This window comes from Thermothielavioides terrestris, chromosome 6, assembly GCF_000226115.1.
Source record: "Thermothielavioides terrestris NRRL 8126 chromosome 6, complete sequence".
Lineage (NCBI taxonomy): Eukaryota > Fungi > Ascomycota > Sordariomycetes > Sordariales > Chaetomiaceae > Thermothielavioides > Thermothielavioides terrestris.
In genome coordinates, this window is record NC_016462.1 from 2711544 (window position 1) to 2727665 (window position 16122).

General features: G+C 61.0%; 6 protein-coding genes across 6 annotated transcripts; 3 read left to right on the forward strand and 3 right to left on the reverse strand.

Moving 5' to 3' along the window:
• Positions 1–37: 37 nt before the first annotated feature.
• On the reverse strand, positions 38–2329 carry THITE_159502 (uncharacterized protein; the record flags this gene model as incomplete). The annotated part of the gene is made up of 1 exon (XM_003658031.1): positions 38–2329. The coding sequence occupies one exon, from the start codon at positions 2327–2329 to the stop codon at positions 38–40; it is 2292 nt and encodes a 763-aa protein (XP_003658079.1).
• Positions 2330–2806: 477 nt separating this feature from the next.
• On the forward strand, positions 2807–4022 carry THITE_2083474 (uncharacterized protein; the record flags this gene model as incomplete). The annotated part of the gene is made up of 3 exons (XM_003658032.1): positions 2807–3083; positions 3154–3347; positions 3552–4022. The coding sequence occupies exons 1-3, from the start codon at positions 2870–2872 to the stop codon at positions 4020–4022; spliced, it is 879 nt and encodes a 292-aa protein (XP_003658080.1). The 5' UTR covers positions 2807–2869.
• A 136-nt stretch (positions 4023–4158) lies between these two features.
• THITE_2124551 (uncharacterized protein) lies at positions 4159–7015 on the reverse strand. The gene is made up of 5 exons (XM_003658033.1): positions 6503–7015; positions 5872–6294; positions 5796–5813; positions 5208–5382; positions 4159–5145 (listed from the first exon to the last, which is right to left on the reverse strand). The coding sequence occupies exons 2-5, from the start codon at positions 6292–6294 to the stop codon at positions 4295–4297; spliced, it is 1467 nt and encodes a 488-aa protein (XP_003658081.1). The 5' UTR covers positions 6503–7015; the 3' UTR covers positions 4159–4294.
• Positions 7016–7746: 731 nt separating this feature from the next.
• THITE_2124555 (uncharacterized protein) lies at positions 7747–10299 on the forward strand. Its single transcript, XM_003658034.1, has 3 exons — positions 7747–7904; positions 8005–8545; positions 8611–10299. Exons 2-3 carry the CDS (start codon positions 8093–8095, stop codon positions 10141–10143), a joined length of 1986 nt encoding a protein of 661 aa, XP_003658082.1. The 5' UTR covers positions 7747–7904; positions 8005–8092; the 3' UTR covers positions 10144–10299.
• Positions 10300–11294: 995 nt separating this feature from the next.
• Positions 11295–12477, forward strand: THITE_2124559 (mitochondrial 54S ribosomal protein YmL33). Its single transcript, XM_003658035.1, has 2 exons — positions 11295–11398; positions 11616–12477. Exon 2 carries the CDS (start codon positions 11859–11861, stop codon positions 12213–12215), a length of 357 nt encoding a protein of 118 aa, XP_003658083.1. The 5' UTR covers positions 11295–11398; positions 11616–11858; the 3' UTR covers positions 12216–12477.
• Positions 12478–12928: 451 nt separating this feature from the next.
• Positions 12929–16038, reverse strand: THITE_124686 (uncharacterized protein; the record flags this gene model as incomplete). Its single annotated transcript, XM_003658036.1, has 4 exons — positions 12929–13101; positions 13173–13282; positions 13361–13632; positions 15622–16038. 4 exons carry the CDS (start codon positions 16036–16038, stop codon positions 12929–12931), a joined length of 972 nt encoding a protein of 323 aa, XP_003658084.1.
• Positions 16039–16122: the final 84 nt, after the last annotated feature.

Below are 16122 nucleotides of genomic sequence, written 5' to 3' on the forward strand. Positions count from 1 at the left end.
CATGGTGAGAACGGCAGCTTTTTGAGTCACCAGCCTCTCAGAAGCAAGCCTTGGCCATGACTCCGGCCATCACCTCCCTGCGCACGACGTGGATGACGCCAAAGTGCGGCACCGTCAGCCGGACGCCGCCCTCCTCCTCGCGCACGCCGCATCCCAGCTCACCAGCAGGCCCATCCTCCCTCCACACCACATACTCGTGCCGCCCCTCGGCCGCATCCCGCTCAAGCGCCGCCAGCCTCCGCAGCAGCTCAGCACCCGCCCGACCGGCCGCGTCGTCGCCCAGCACGGCCATCGCCTCCAAGCAACCCACCGCGCACCCCACCAGGTGCAGGTCCCCCGGCCGCTGGTGCTCGAGCACGCTGCTGCCATTGCCATTTCCATTGCCAATGCCATTGCCGCCGGCGCCGGCGCCGGTGCCGCCCACGCCCACGCCCACGCGACGGCGGCGGCGGTGGTGGTGGTGGTGCGCGTGCGCGTCGACGTGAGCCAGCAGCAGCACCGCCGCCGCCGTCACGCCCATCAGGTCGAACCCCCGGTAGAACAGCGGCACGTGCCGCAGCCGGCTGTACGCGCGGAAGCGCGCGAGCACCTCCCGGCTTGCGTGCACCGCCGTCTGTAGGCTGTAGCCATTGGCGACCAGCCTCGGCCAGCGCCGGGGTGGGGGGGATGATTGTTGTTGTTGTTGTTGTTGTTGTTGTTGTTGTTGTTGGTGCCGGTAGTCGAGGTTGAGCATCAAGTAGGGGAAGTGCAGCAGGACCAGCAGGTTGAAGTGCTTGAGCTGGGAGAACAGGCGGGCGGTGGACGTCTTGATCTCGGCCGGCGACGGCGCGGCTGTTGTGGCGGGCGACAAGACCCAAAGCTCGGGGGCGGGGAGAGCGCGCATGGCCTGCTTCATTCCGTCGTCGATGTCCAGCGTGTCGCGGTAGGCCTGTTCTAGCTCTGCTTGCTCGTCTTCTTCCTCCACGCTGGTCATCACCGCCTCGCGTGGTCGCCGGAACCAGAACCGGCCCCGGCGCAGGCGCTCATTCCGAGCCGCGATGCGGCCGGTCAGCACGGCATGCATGTGCTCGACTCTCCGCAGCTCGCTTGCGTGGCCGTCCACGGCGCCGGCAAGGGAGCTGTCGTCGGCGCCGACGGCCGCGGGAACGCCGAGCAGCAGCGACATGTACCTGTCGCTGTACACAAGCCGGAACCACGCCGTCCGGGCCGCACCACCACTTCCACTCCCACTACCCCTATCCCTATCCAATCCCCGCCTCCCCGCCGCCACCGAAGAAGACGCCCCATCATGCAGCCCCCACGCCCTCGCCACGCCCAGCGCCCGCCGAAACACCGCCCATCCACGGCGCCAGTCGCCCGCGTTGACGTGGTACACGCCCTGGAGCATGAGCAGCTCGACGGCAGCGACGGCGTCGTCGTCGTCGGCGTCTTGCCCGTCCGCGCGCGACGACGACGACGACGTGGCGATGTGATAACGCGTCGCAATATCAAACAAGCGCGCGGCCGCGGCCCGCGTGCTCGACGGCCCCGCCGGCGGCAGCGGCAGCCCCACGGCCGACCCGTCGTTGCGCACGGCCGGGCCCAGCTGCTGGAGGGATATGGCTAGGTTGAGGAGGGTGCGGGCGAGCAGGGCGAGCGGGATAGCGGCAGCTGGGCTTGGCGGGATGGTGATGAGGGCTGCGTGCGGGTGGTGGTCCCGGTCCTGGGTGGCATGGCTGGCGTCGTCGTCCAGGAGGAAGTTGCTGGCTTGTTTGAATTTGCGGAGCGGGGAGCCTGGCGGGTCGCCGCGGGCTACGATGAGGACGATGGCCTCGCGCGGGGGGAAGGCGGAGTGGAGGAGGCGGCGGAGGGCGTCTTGGTTGTTTGTGCTCGTGATGGTGGCGGTGGTGGTGCTTGGAGAGGCCACTACAGCAGCCGAGCAATCCGTGGTCTTGTTTGCGGGTTGATGGCGAGTTCTGCCATCGCCGTTTGTTTCTACGATACTCCGTGGGTCCGGCCCTTTCAGCGAAGACGCATGGATCTGTGCCCTGGTAGAGGACGAGGCAGGGCTAGGCTGACGCATGAGCTGGTCGACCAGGGCTTCGAGTCGGACGAGGCGCTGGCGGACCTCACGATGTCGGTCAGGGGTATGGTAGTCAAGCGGCTGTGCGAGTTGGGGTACACACGGGTTCCCGCGCCGTTGGCAGGGCGTGCAGCTGGGCGACGACCTGGGCTCATAGTCGCAGCGGATCTTGCGACGGCGGCATTCTTGGCAGCTCGAGGTCCCTCTCCGCGGCGGCTTGCGGTAGGGATCCGATGGGTGGCGTGTCTGTTTACCGTGAACAGGCATCTGCCGAGACGTTTGGTAATCGTTTGTGCCTTGGGCCGGATCTTGAAAACTGTAGAAACTGGAGACCCCAGCTGTACGTCATAACAGAGCGTTGCCTTAGAGGAAGGACTGACTGCCAATAGTCATCGCCATGTATCGGAAACCACCGCTTGTTTCCAGACCTGACACTCATCTACACGCATGGATGGCGGTTTGGGGAACGGAAGTATCGGATTTAACGGCCGAAGGAATGCAATTGGCCACTGGGAGCTCTACAACAAAGCTAAGAGGTGAAGGAGACACCGCTGAGAACGGAGATAGAGCCGAACTACGGATATCATATTGTATTTCTCTGTAAGGGGGCGGAGGAGACGGACAATGTGTCGGAAAGCAACGAGTCCCCGAGACCGCGAACCTAAGGCATATATTCAGCTTGGGGAGTCTCATCTGCATGTCTTCCAACTGAAGCTGTCCTTGTATATACCATGCCCCAGTCTTGCAAGACCCAGCGTTTTTTGAATTGAGAGAATCAAACTCAACCGGCTTCCTTGGTCCGTCACAATGGCCACTACCGGAAAGCTCCCCATGCGCCAGCTCGGGAAGAACGGCCCCCTCGTGCCGCGCATTGGGCTGGGCCTGATGGGCCTGAGCAGCGCCCACGGCGTCCCCAAGCCTGATGAAGAGCGTCTCGCCTTCTTGGACAAGGCGTACGAGATGGGCGAGACCTTCTGGGACACGGGCAAGTTCAAGTTCCTATGCTCTCTCTCTCCGCCCCGTGTGCCTGTACCCCTTGGATACATGGGCCTTTACTAACTAACGCCTCTCTGATTCCCCCCCGCGCGCAGCCGACATGTACCACGACTCGGAAGACCTGCTAGGCAAGTGGTTCGCCGCGAACCCGGAGAAGCGCGGGCACATCTTCCTGGCGACCAAGTTCGGCTACCGGCGGACGGCGGCGGGCGAGCACAGCATCGACACGTCGGCGGGGTACTGCGCGGAGGCGCTGGAGCGGTCGCTGGCGCGGCTGGGCGTTGCCTACGTGGACCTGTACTACCCGCACCGGCTGGACAAGGCGACGCCGATCGAGAAGACGATGGCGGCGCTGGCGGCGCTCAAGCGGGCGGGCAAGATCCGGCACATCGGGCTGAGCGAGTGCAGCGCGGCGGCGCTGCGGCGCGCGCACGCCGTCGAGCCCGTCGCGTGCGTGCAGCTCGAGTACAGCGCGTTCAGCCTGGACATCGAGGTGGCGGATCCGCGGCACGGCGCGCTGCTGGCGACGGCGCGCGAGCTGGGCGTCGCCGTCGTCGCCTACAGCCCGCTGGGCAAGGGCCTGCTGGGCGGCGCCATCCGGTCCGTCGCCGACGTGTCGCGCCCGGGGGACCTGCGCGCCCGCTTTGCGCCGCGCTTCGCCGAGGAGAACATCGCGGCCAACGTCGCCCTGGTGGACAAGCTGACCGAGATCGCGGCGCGCAAGGGCGTCACGACGGCGCAGCTGGCCCTGGCCTGGCTGCTCGCCCAGGGCGACGATATCTTCCCCATACCCGGCACGAGGACGCCAGAGAGGCTGGCGGAGAACCTGGCCGCTCTGCATGTGACGCTCACTGGCGAGGAGGAGAAGGCCATCCGGCAGCTTGCCGACAAAGTGGCTGGTTCCCGGCTCGGCGGCATCTTGACCGAGTATTACTTTGGTGACTCTCCCCAGCTGGACTCCTAGGTTACACGATCAGAAGGGACAAGGCACGTGGGAAAGGGGTGAACGGCATGGCTACCTAGGTAGATCAACGTGGAACCTTTCATCGATAGTGCCACTTCTTCGTCCCGACATGGCAGATTGGCCCCGACGCCGCGTCACACACAACAACACGGTTTATTATACTTTCTATCGGGTCCTCTCCCGTGATATAAGATGCGCCGCAACCGAAATTCATCAGCCGGCAATGCGAATAGCACCCGCTCCCCTGTACCTTCTCACACATAGGTACCCGTCTAACCCTTGAACTCCTCCGCCTTGCTCTCCTCCCACTTGCCCGGGATCAGCGCCAGCGGCACAATGCCGCTCACGTGCATCTCGGGGCCGAAGATCTTGGCGTTGAGGCCGAGCTCCTGCGTCGCCGCCTTCATGTTCTTGAGACCCTCCTGGTAGTTAGGGCCGGCACGGCGGACCCAGATCTGGACGTTGTGCTCGTTGAGCGCCTTGGCGTACTCGCGGAGCGCCTTGATGACGCCCTTGAACGTGCTCGCCACGTTGGTGAAGTTGGCGATGCCGCCGCCGATGAACAGGACCTTGCCCTTGGGGCTCATCGGCGCCCGCAGCATCAGGTCGAGCACCGTCCTCGCGTAGTGGTACGTCTGAGACTCGGTCGGAGCGCCGGAGTACTCGCCGTAGTTGGCCAGCTCGTCGGCGAAACCGGCCGAGGCGATAGCGTCCGCGTAGACCACAGACGCGCCACCACCAGCCACCAGGGTCCAGATCCGGCCGTTGGGGTTCAGGACCGTCAGCTTGAGCGAGGCTCCCGTCTTCGCATCAAGCTCGGCAATGTAAGCTTCCTCCTTGGAGAGCTCACGGCCGAACGGAGCGGGGAACACGATCGGCGGGCCGGCGTCGATGTTGACGCCGTTGTTGGTCGTCGGCGGGGCGTTGATGCCCAGAGCGGCGGGCGACCTCGCGATCGCCCACTTCACACCGCACTCGAAGTCTGCTGTTTGATCCAGCTTCGCAGCCAGATCGAGAAAGTGGACCGACGCGGAGGTGCCATCCTCGTTGGGGATCACAACCAGCGGGTTGATCTCGAGGTATGTGAACTGGCAGTCGACGTAGACAGCATAGAGCCGAGTGACTATCATGGAAGCGTCAGCCGCTTATTCATATCTTCGCCGCGCCATGGCAATCGGGACTTACTGAAGTCAACCAGGACATTGTGGAGACCCTTGGGCACATTCTTCAAGAGAGCGGCAGCGATCTCCTCGTTGGAGGGATATTCTGTCAGGTCAACGGGAATCAGGAGCTTCTCCGCCTTCGCATCGACATCGCCGACATCGACACCACCCTCGTGGGTGAACAGAATCCAGTCGCCCTGATAGGGTTGTCAGCCTCATTCATGCGCCCAAGTGTGAGCGAGCGAGTGTGTGTGTGTGTGTGTGTGTGTGAGATGCGTGTGAGTGTGCCAGTTTCCGAAACTGTGGGCCGGCCCGATCCACATCAATATGCGGTTTAGTCTCCGTTCGTCCGTGTCGGGCGGGACGTTGGGCCCGTCCAACAGTTGCATCCTCCCCTCGCACCGGATTTCCGAGTATAAAGTCTCAGAGAGACACCCGCAACCTGATGCAAAGGCCGTCTATCTTTTCCCACATCACCACTTTCACCACCTCTTTGGGCGTCGGCGTCCCACACCATTCCCCAACTCGCCTGCACTTGCAGGTGGGGTTCGTTTCGCGAATCAGACGCCGCCGGGCGCCAAAAATGGGGTCAACGAAAATCGCTACTTACGTCGCGGACCGAATTGATCTATGAGCCGTTAGCGCGATGCTCTGGATCAGCAGGCTTGCCGCAAGGGCACACTCACGTTGATGTAGTACTCGGTGTTGGGGGGGTGCGGCACGAAGGGCTCGACGAGGAATTGCCGGAGAACACCCTCGGTGTGCTCGACCTTCTGCACCTTGCCGGCGCGCTCAGCAATCCACGCTCTCGCCTCGGCCCAGGTCTTGTTGAGAGCCAGGAGGCCGCTCTTGCCGCGGCGCTTGATGAGCTGATCCGGCTTGGCAACGAACTTGGCGCCCTGCTGCAGCAGCCACGGGTATGTGGTCTCGGCCTGGTCGAGGACCCCGTTGATGTCGGCGCCCTCAGCGAAGTGAATGGAGGCGAGCTTGGGAGGAGGATTGTGCGTGGCCGGCGGCGGCAGCGGGCTGGGCTTGATCACTGGCGCCCGAGTGAGGTGGTAGTTGATGATGGCCTTGCCATCGGCCTCGAGGATGCTCTTCGCGGACATCTTGGCGGCGGTAAGTTGGCAATTTTCTCCTTTTCCTCACTCGTGGTTGGATTTTGCTCCTTTTAGATCTACGCCGAAAATCGTCAGAACTGGCCCCGAAACAGCTCTGCGGCGGCGCTCACGAGTGTGCGGGCAGCCGAGGGGCCGAGATGGAGGAATCAGTCTGAGGCGGCGGTGCGATGCCAACCTCAAGCGAGGGGCAATTTACCTTGAGAAGTCTCAATCGCGCGTTCGCGAGGGAATGTCGCAACAAGTCAAGCGAGGGAGGGAAGGGAATGGAAGGAAAGTGGGTGAAGCGAGGACCGGCTTCGAAATGCAGCTCCCTTGGGAAAAAGACGAGCACCGGTTTCACGCTTGGGCTTTGGCACAGAACGGGCACTCGGAGCAACTGCAGCACAGGGGGGCGGCCGAAAGCAAAAAGTTCAGGTACTGCCACGGTGCCTGCCCGCCAAAAACCATTGATTGGGGTTCACCCAAGCGGGGCGCTGCCCTTTGGGGCGGTCAGGAACCCGAGGTACCAGTACCTCGAGCTCTGCGGGTCTGACCCCTTGGCTGGGACCCCCTTCCTCCTCTCCCTCTCCGTCTTGCCCTGGGCGGCAACAATGCCCAATGCGCCTTCCAGTTGGTGATACCCGACTGCCCTGGGCCTTCAGTCCTCCCTTCCCAGCTCCCTGGCGAACGGTCTTCCTATCGTTCGTTTCTTCCGGTCCAGATTTCTGCTTCCTTGATGCCTCCGTCTTTCGGTTGGTGTGACGCTGGAGCGCGGCGGACCCAGGTGGGGTTCGTCCGGGTCAGGCACAGGCACATCAGCTGGAGCGGTGCAATCTGTCAAATTGAAGTTTCGGTGCGAGGTGTCGATTTCTCTTTATTGAGTACAGCGGAAGCGTGCAAGTGCTTGCCAATCATCGCGGTTTCTGAGGTGTAGCTGGTGTGTCTGTGTGCCCAGGTCGGGCATTCCTGGCTGCTGTTGTCGGCCTGAACCCCGCGGAGCCCGAATCCCGGACCCCGATCTCCAAACCCGAGGTGCCCCGCGGCAGCCGGTGGACTTCGCCGGGGCTGGCTGCTCGCTGTTTCCATTTCCAAACAATGTTTACCAACATTGTGCCATACCTCCTTCCTCCGTGCTGGACCAAGATGCACGCCAGTGCGTTGCTGTGGAGGAAGCTGCTGCCCCGGGACGGCATTCATTCCAGCGTCTTCTCAAAATTTTGGATGTCGGGGCGGCATCGGACGACATGGTGGTCGAGGTACCGGTACTTCGGTCGCCAAGTGCGATCGGGACCCCGCTCCTCGTCAGCTTTGTGGCAGAAAAAGTGCAGGCTAGGCCTGAACCGGTGCTAGTCCGTCAAGCAATCGGACAAGGGTCCAAAAGAGTTGGGGAACTGCCACCGTTTGTTGGACCGTTGACCTGGCCGCCGTCCAATGAAGGACGGGCAACAATTCTTGGGGAATCCAGCCCAGGAGGGCTCCAGTTTCCGGTTGTCGCCAGGGGGCGCCGCTCACATGCACTAAAACCTGTTAACAAACCGGAGTTACAGTGGTCACTTCACTACAGAGGTGCGGAGCTCTTGCGCCTACCCCGAGAGTGGTGCCGTTCGACGACGCGGCAGGTACCGACAAAAACCTTCCCCCCCAAAATTGCTGCCCTGCGTGTCCTCGCATTTTTGCGAACCCGCCATTTCTCCCTCGCTCCGACTCACGTTCTCGCAGTCCTCGCCACGCGCTCTTTGACCTTCCCTTCATCCAGGCATTTTCCGGCGAGTTTCGAGAGTCAAAACAGCACACAAGGCTCCTCACAATGGCCAGCGACGGTGCTAATGGCGTCAAGCCGACCGGCGGGCTGTCTGCCAACGATAACATCCGCCGCTTCGCCGCCCCCAGCCGGCCACTGAGCCCGCTCCCGGCCCACGCGCTCTTCAATGAGAAGACAAGATGCTTTGTCTACGGCCTGCAGCCGCGTGCCGTACAGGGCATGCTCGACTTCGACTTCATCTGCAAGCGGGCGACCCCGTCGGTCGCCGGCATCATCTACACATTTGGCGGCCAGTTCGTCAGCAAGATGTACTGGGGGACCAGCGAGACGCTGCTCCCCGTGTACCAGCAGGTCGCGAAGGCGATGGCCAAGCACCCGGATGTCGATGTGGTGGTCAACTTTGCTTCGTCTCGTAGCGTCTACAGCTCGACGATGGAGCTCATGGAGTACCCCCAGATCAAGACGATCGCCATCATCGCCGAGGGTGTGCCGGAGCGTGTGAGTTGCTTGCCTCCCCGTGCCGCTGGCTGGCGTGCTCGAGATGCTGACCAATTGTCCTGCAGCGGGCCCGTGAGATTGCGCATGTCGCGAAGAAGAAGGGCGTCACGATCATTGGCCCCGCCACGGTCGGTGGCATCAAGCCCGGCTGCTTCAAGATCGGCAACACCGGCGGCATGATGGACAACATCGTCGCTTCCAAGCTCTACCGCAAGGGCTCGGTTGGCTACGTCTCCAAGTCCGGCGGTATGTCGAACGAGCTGAACAACATCATTTCGCAAACAACAGACGGCGTCTACGAGGGTGTGGCAATCGGCGGTGACCGGTATCCGGGCACCACGTTCATCGACCATCTCCTGCGGTACCAGGCGGACCCGGAGTGCAAGATCCTCCTTCTTCTCGGCGAGGTCGGTGGTGTTGAGGAGTACAAGGTTATTGATGCGGTCAAGAACGGCCTCATCACGAAGCCCATCGTTGCGTGGGCTATTGGTACTTGCGCCAGCATGTTCAAGACCGAGGTGCAGTTCGGCCACGCCGGCGCTTTTGCCAACTCGCAGCTCGAGACGGCTGCCATGAAGAACAAGAGCATGCGGGAGGCTGGCTTCTATGTCCCCGACACGTTCGAGGACCTGCCGGCTCTGCTGAAGTCCCTCTATGACAGGCTCGTCCAGGAGGGCACCATCACGCCCCGGCCGGAGCCCGTGGTGCCCAAGATCCCGATCGACTACTCGTGGGCCCAGGAGCTCGGCCTCATCCGCAAGCCGGCTGCCTTCATCTCGACCATCTCGGACGACCGTGGCCAGGAACTCCTCTACGCTGGCATGCCCATCTCGGACGTGTTCAAGGAGGACATCGGCATCGGCGGCGTCATGTCTCTGCTGTGGTTCCGCCGCCGCCTGCCCGAATACGCGTCCAAGTTCCTCGAGATGGTGCTCATGCTTACTGCCGACCACGGCCCGGCCGTGTCTGGTGCCATGAACACCATCATCACCACCCGTGCCGGCAAGGACCTCATCTCCGCGCTGGTCAGCGGTCTCCTCACCATCGGCTCGCGCTTTGGCGGTGCTCTCGACGGTGCTGCCGAAGAGTTTACGAAGGCGTTTGATAAGGGCCTCAGCCCGCGCGAGTTCGTCGACAGCATGCGCAAGCAGAACAAGCTGATCCCCGGTATCGGCCACCGCGTCAAGTCGCGGAACAACCCGGATCTGCGCGTGGAGCTGGTCAAGGAGTACGTCAAGGCCAAGTTCCCGAGCCACAAGATGCTCGACTACGCGCTGGCAGTCGAGACTGTCACGACGTCCAAGAAGGACAACCTGATCCTGAACGTGGACGGCTGCGTTGCGGTCTGCTTCGTCGACCTGCTGCGCAACTGCGGCGCCTTCAGCCCGGAGGAGGCCGAGGACTACCTCAGCATGGGCGTGCTCAACGGCCTGTTCGTGCTCGGCCGCAGCATCGGTCTGATTGCCCACTACCTCGACCAGAAGCGCCTGCGCACCGGCCTGTACCGCCACCCGTGGGATGACATCACGTACATCCTGCCGAACCTGCAGCAGTCCGGCCCACCGGGCTCCGAGGGGCGGGTGGAGGTGCAGATTTAAGCGGGCTAGCCATGAGAGGTTCTATTCTTAGATGTTATTCACGGTAGACCTGGGTTTCTCCGAGATTCGGGGAGCTTTTCGAGAACGGGCCGGGCAAAATATGCATGTTGCCTCTTGATGTGCCTCACCCGCCAAAAGCGCGGTAGGAAGAAATGGCCTTTCCCTTGGGACGGCTCTGCCCGTGGATTGGAGGGAAAAGGTGGTATCGGAATCAGTTTACCACAGGTTCTAGAATCTTTAATGAGTTGCCAAGATGGGGTATTTCTCGCCGAGACGCAGTGCAATGCTGATGCTGTAGTCACCCACGGAAGATGGTGATGCTGCGCTTGTACCGGACCTCGGCTTCCGGCGGGTGCGATGTTCCATTACACACCGTCGAGAGGTACAGGAACGGAGTAACTATACCGGAGAATCTGGAAGCGACAATGCACCGAGGAAACGGGGGGTTGCGGGAAATGGTTGGTCGTTTTTGCCCCGAGGTCCCCGCTCCCGAGTTTTTGTTTCTCTCATCCCCTCCTCTATTCGCTCCTCCGAACGGGACTGTGTCTTACCAGTGGAGATATCCTCCCTTCTCCTCTTCCGAACGGGACTGTGTCTTACCAGAGTACCTACCTAGGGAGCCGGGGTCCCTTCCTGTACTTTAATGGAGGGGAAATGGGTTGCCAGAGGTTGTGCGTGTTGTTTGAGCTGTCGGATGTGGAGATACATCGTAGAGGGCGTGATGGAACTGCCTCTGCATCGTTCCATGTAAAGTACCTACTGATGTTTGAGTTCATACTATAATTAAAAGTCATGAACGGAAGAGACCGGCGAGAGGGCGAACGTTGCGTTCTTCTGTGGTTGCTTGCACATCCTCCTCGTCAGTTCCACTGATTGCATCCTGCCTAGAGGGCCGATCCCAAGCTCTTCGCTGGTCATCATCAGTTGCCCGGGGAGGAGAGTGGGGGAGGAGGGGTGGAGCTGAGGGTCGGTCGGAGGATTCTTGATGCTGATGCGGAGGATTCTGCTGATATCAGCTTCTGCTGCTGCTGCTGCTGCTGCTGCCGTTACACAGGACATAGGAAGGAAACCTGCACAGGTTGTGAAAGTGGGCTGGTGGGGCCGCTGGTCGCTTGGCTAAGTTTTTGGCGGTCTGGAGCGGCAAAATTTCACTTAGGAGAGTTCGGTCGCGACCGGGCTGGCAGACGGCTGGCACCGGGCAGCCGGGGCCGATTTGCCGATTTGGGAGTCCACCACCTCACGTTATCGTTTACAGGTACGGTTTTCTTGCGCGACACGCCGACGGCGGGAAGACGACGAGGACACGGCGGGAAGACGACGAGGACGACTACGGCTCAGGCTGAAGTGAGCTGTTGGATTCCGGCTTGAGGCGATTGGAATTGGCCGTGGCTTGGTCTGGATTTGAAGCGAGTTCTGGCGTCTGGGGGTGCTTGCGAACTCGCATTGCTCATATGCTCTGTTGCCGCTTGTAGGGGCGAAGGACGATCTCCAGTCTGCGAAAGCGACACCAGCAGCGGCGGCGCTGTACGAGGAGGAAGTTGACACCCGAATCAAGTCGACCGGCCCGTGCTAAGCACAGCTCAACACCGCCGGCGACCCCACGAACACAACCGAAACGAAAACAACCACACCACCCAACAGGAAAGAACAAAAGCCATCCCAGGACACCACCAGCAACCGAAAAGGAAAAGACAAAAAAGAAAAAAAAAAAAAAAATGTCCTTCTTCCGCATCACCCTCCACCGCTCGGCCATCGGCCTGCCCAAGCGCACCCGCGGCGTGCTGGCCGCCCTGGGCCTGCACCGCCGCTCCCAGGTCGTCTTCCACCCGGTCAGCGCCCAGTTCGCCGGCATGATCATGAAGGTCAAGGAGCTGGTGCGCGTCGAGGAGGTCGACCGGGCCATGACCAAGCGCGAGCTGTACGAGTCGCGCCGGCCCGACCCGGGCTTCTACGTCGAGCGGCCTTCGCGCAATAGGGTGGCAGGGGTTGTTGGGTCTGGACCTGGGGCTGGGGCTGGTTCCGGGGCGATAGGGAGTTCCGGTAGTGGCGAAGGGGAGGAGATTAGGTTATGAGGTGGTTTGTGTGGGGGAGGGAGGGCAAGTTGCTGTGTTTGTGTGTGGATGGGAGCTGGAGGTGGTGGGGTGGCAGATCCTTGGAGGTGCTTGAGGGGAGAAGTCGAGTTGCTGGGGGGTGAGATAGACGGATGCTGTTGGCGCTTGTGAGGATCGGGCCCGGCCGGCCTGCTGTATTTGTGTAGACTATTGTATCAGACCAAGCATTTGTGTTTCCATATTCCGGGAAGTCCTATGAGTGGGTGTGAGGGCTTTGCTTGTTTGAGCCGTCATGGCCAACGACATGAAAACGAGTCATTGCGCGCACAGTCACTCAGCCAGCCCTGATTCTTGATGAAATAAGTGTGATTCCGCAACCTGCCATGTCCATACCCGAAAAGAGAGATAATCTAGATAAACAAGGGAAACCCGCAATCCATCTCGTGCCGGCGCTTTTCGTCTTCCATGACCCCATAGGGCCGGACGGACAATGCGCGTGAATGAAGGCACAATCTCAAATCCAGCCATGTATTCCCCGCTGGATATCCCAATGACCAAAGAACAACACAACTGGGCCGACGTCTCATATGTGAACGGCTTACAGCCCAGCAAAAGATTCCCTCCCCCTACTCCGCCTCGACTCTGATCTCTTCCTTAATCTCCTCCATGGTCCCTTTTACTGCCCAAGGAGGAGGCTTCTCGACCTTTCCGGAATGCTTCTCATCTGGCGCCACCTAGCCGCTCCGCGCCTTCTCGATGTAGTCCGGGCCAGGGGTCTCGTACTCGGGCACGAAGTACTTTGCCACGTGCCGCGAGAACCAGTTGGCGAACTTCATGAGCTCCTCGCGCAGCCGGTTGACCGACTGTTGGTCCATGTTGGTTTGGGCGATGAGCTCTGGGAGCGAGACTGTTGTGTTTCCTGGTGTGAGTATTGAATCCCAGATCACGGGGATAACTGAGCAGGGCAGGGGCTCATACCAAGAAGACGGGTGAGATGCTCCGCGCCGTAGGTGTCGATGGGACTCTTGTGCTTGCTGTCCGGCGAGTTCCACAGCTGGTGCATGTCGTGGTACTGCACACGCTCGAATCTGTGACGAATGTCAGCCAGGTATTTGTGAAAAGGGAAAGGCGAGCCGAGAGAGGAAGAGAAAGCTGCGGAAGCTTACCGATACAGAAGGATGCGACCGAGACACTTGTCGAAGTACTCACGGAGGCCCGCGACGGTCTCCTCCAAGACGTCCATTGAGGCGCTCTCTGGTTGGCGGTTCGGACGTTCGTGGGCGAGGTAGTCGTTCAAGATCTCCTCGACGGGATGTGCGTGCGGAAGGGGCACGAGCTGTTGGTTCTTGGTGACATTTTCCCAGTCGTCGACCAGCAGCGATTTGACGTGGTCGGGGAGAGGAATCTTGATCGACGGCCTGTTGTGGAAGTTCTCTTCCTGAACCCGGCATGAGCACTGTGGTGATGTCGATGGATGGAAAACAAGCAACAAAAGTGAAAAGGAATAAGATAGAAGCCCGCTTGGGCACAAAAAAAGCCAGCCAGTGACTCTCTGTGACATCGACTCATCCGGTTTCCGGTCTGGATCTGGTGATCGGTTTGCCGAGACAAAGCAAGTCGATTCCGCGCGCACACTCCTCTCAGAAGTTTGCTAGGTCCACCTCAATCTGGAGAGACACTGTGATGCATGGGCCATCTGCTGGTTCGGTCTGGCGCTCGGAGTGGTGGTCTTGGTCGGGGGGAGCAGGGGAGCCGGAAGGAGACTGCTCGCGCTTGACATCGGTCTGATGGCCAGACGACGGTTCTTGGTCCGAGCAGGAGTCAGGAAGCCACTGATCGGGCCCCAGCCAGCTGAGGTAGGGTAGCCCCCGGTCCGAGCAGGCGTCAGGAAGCCACTGATCGGGTCCCAGCCAGCTGAGGTAGGGTAACTCTCGGTCTGGGATGAAGTTGGAGACGGATGGCTCTGGTTCCGGCTCAATTGGGGCGCAAGACGCTCTTGGCTCGCGTGGGATCCCGGCCAGGGGGTAGTTGTCGCTCGGCGAAATGAGCTCCCAGTACCTCTCCAGCTGTGGCGTCCAGGTCTTGTTCTTTCTGGCCTGCAGAATCTTGGGATGCCTCGCGCCGACGGGCTGCTTTCTCTGGCGCTTCATGTCGTAGCGATTGTCGAACGCGGTGCGTTCCTTGCTGTCCATGTAAGTCGCCGTGGCTGGTGTCGGCAGCCGCGCGAGGTGGTCCTTGCCCGTCTGGCGCTTGAAGCACGAGGCTTCCCACGCGAGCCAAGTGGCCCTCCATTCCCCCTCCGGTTGGCCCCCCGAGCTGTTCCCGGCGTCAACGGCGGGCGAGGGCTGCGAAGCCTCCGGCGACTTCGAAGCCGTCGCTGGCTTCGAAGGCGTCGGCGGCGTCGGAGCCTTCGCCGCCCGCGGGGAGTTTGAGCGTCCCCTCGACGCCGAGAGTCTCTTCGGCGTCGAAGTCGTCGTCCGTCGTGACGACTTGTTGGACATGGGAGGCTTCCCAGAGAGCGGGGACAGGGCGGCCAGGAGAACCTTGGCTGATTTCGTCTGCTTGCCAATCCGGCTCCGGGTGACCATAGCAAAGGCGGGGAGGGAGGCGGGAGCGGTGCTTGGAGCGGTCTTCATTTTGGCGGCGGGACGAAGGAGAAGATGTGATTGACGGATATCCAGCAGAGAACTCGAATATATGCGAGGTCGAAGAACAGTGTATGGGCGCAACAAGAGAGAAGGACAGTTTCGTGGTGAAGATTGAGTCGATGGTTGCTGGATGGTTGCGCTGGAGGTTGTTCTTCGTTGCCAGGGGAAGGAAGAAAAGAGAAGCGAGTGGTCTCCTTAAAAGGTGGGAGAAGCGACGGCAGCCCAAATTGCTCACGCAAATTCGAGTGCATTCGCGGAGGCGAAGACAATAGGAGGATGACGAAGCTATTGTCGAGGTTGGAAGAATCGCATATGCAGGCTGCAAGGCGAGTGCGCCACTGTTGGCTATTGTTGACTTCTCGCCGCAGATTTTTTCTGCACTCAGGTCGATTCCAGGTGCTGCCGGACAGGAGAAGCGGCCACGCAACTCCAGGAGTGTTCAGTTCGCCTGCCCTCAACACATGCGCTGCTCAATTCGCGTCTGATGGCGGCTGCATTTGGCAGAACCAGCAGAACCGGGCCGATGTCTCCCAGGAGGCGAATCGACAGGGCATTGCTTCCAGCGCAACGCGTATCCAGCGTGCAGCTGCATTGAGAGGAGTACATGCGCGTCGAAAATGCTCGTAGTCCCGGTGACCAGCCGAGTCGATGTCGCAGACTCGAATTACGTGCCCATTCAAACACACCAGCACCACCCGTAGAGCGGGAGAAAAGAGAGAACAAGACACAGAGAGTGTTTAAAAAGAAAAAACGACGCTATGAAACTTCAAAGCACTCACCTGCTCCAGGTCGTAGTCTCTCGCGCGACGCGGACCACGCCCGCTGGCCGTCGTGGCGCCCGCAGTGCGCTCCTCACTCCCGCGGGCTGAACTCATGTCGGAGCCGGCGTTGGCCGCGCGGCCGCCCTTCTTAGTAGTCTGCTTTGCCGACTTGCCGGACTGCAGGCTCTTGTGCTGGGCCAGCAGCTGGGCGGCCAGATTCTTGTTCTCCTCGTTGAACTTGCGGATCCTGTCCTGGAGCACCCAGTCGTCCCAGCTGCTCTTCCGGCCCTTGTAGTGGATCTTGTACTGCCAGCCCTCGCCATTCTCGGCCGGCATGATGTCCATGATCTTGGCCTCGTACAGCAACTCCATGTGGAAGCACAGCACGCGCTCGTCCTTCTGGAACGGCGGCTGCGGCTGCTTCGGGGGCGCCATGATGTCGTTATCTGACGTCTCCTGCGGAAAAAAAAGGAGGGGATGTGGCCGAGGTGAGGCCGGGAAAAAGATGTCTTGCAGAAA

What these genes read in the sequence shown, in the direction of transcription:
- THITE_2124551 (XM_003658033.1), bottom strand. Translation starts at nt 6,294, where the DNA reads ATGTCCGCGAAGAGCATCCTCGAGGCCGATGGCAAGGCCATCATCAAC. An exon ending in CAATGTCCTGGTTGACTTCA is followed by an intron (nt 5,146 to 5,207) that starts GTAAGTCCCGAT and finishes CTTCCATGATAG; the next exon opens with TCACTCGGCTCTATGCTGTC.
- THITE_2124555 (XM_003658034.1), top strand. Translation starts at nt 8,093, where the DNA reads ATGGCCAGCGACGGTGCTAATGGCGTCAAGCCGACCGGCGGGCTGTCT. An exon ending in CCGAGGGTGTGCCGGAGCGT is followed by an intron (nt 8,546 to 8,610) that starts GTGAGTTGCTTG and finishes ATTGTCCTGCAG; the next exon opens with CGGGCCCGTGAGATTGCGCA.
- THITE_2124559 (XM_003658035.1), top strand. Translation starts at nt 11,859, where the DNA reads ATGTCCTTCTTCCGCATCACCCTCCACCGCTCGGCCATCGGCCTGCCC.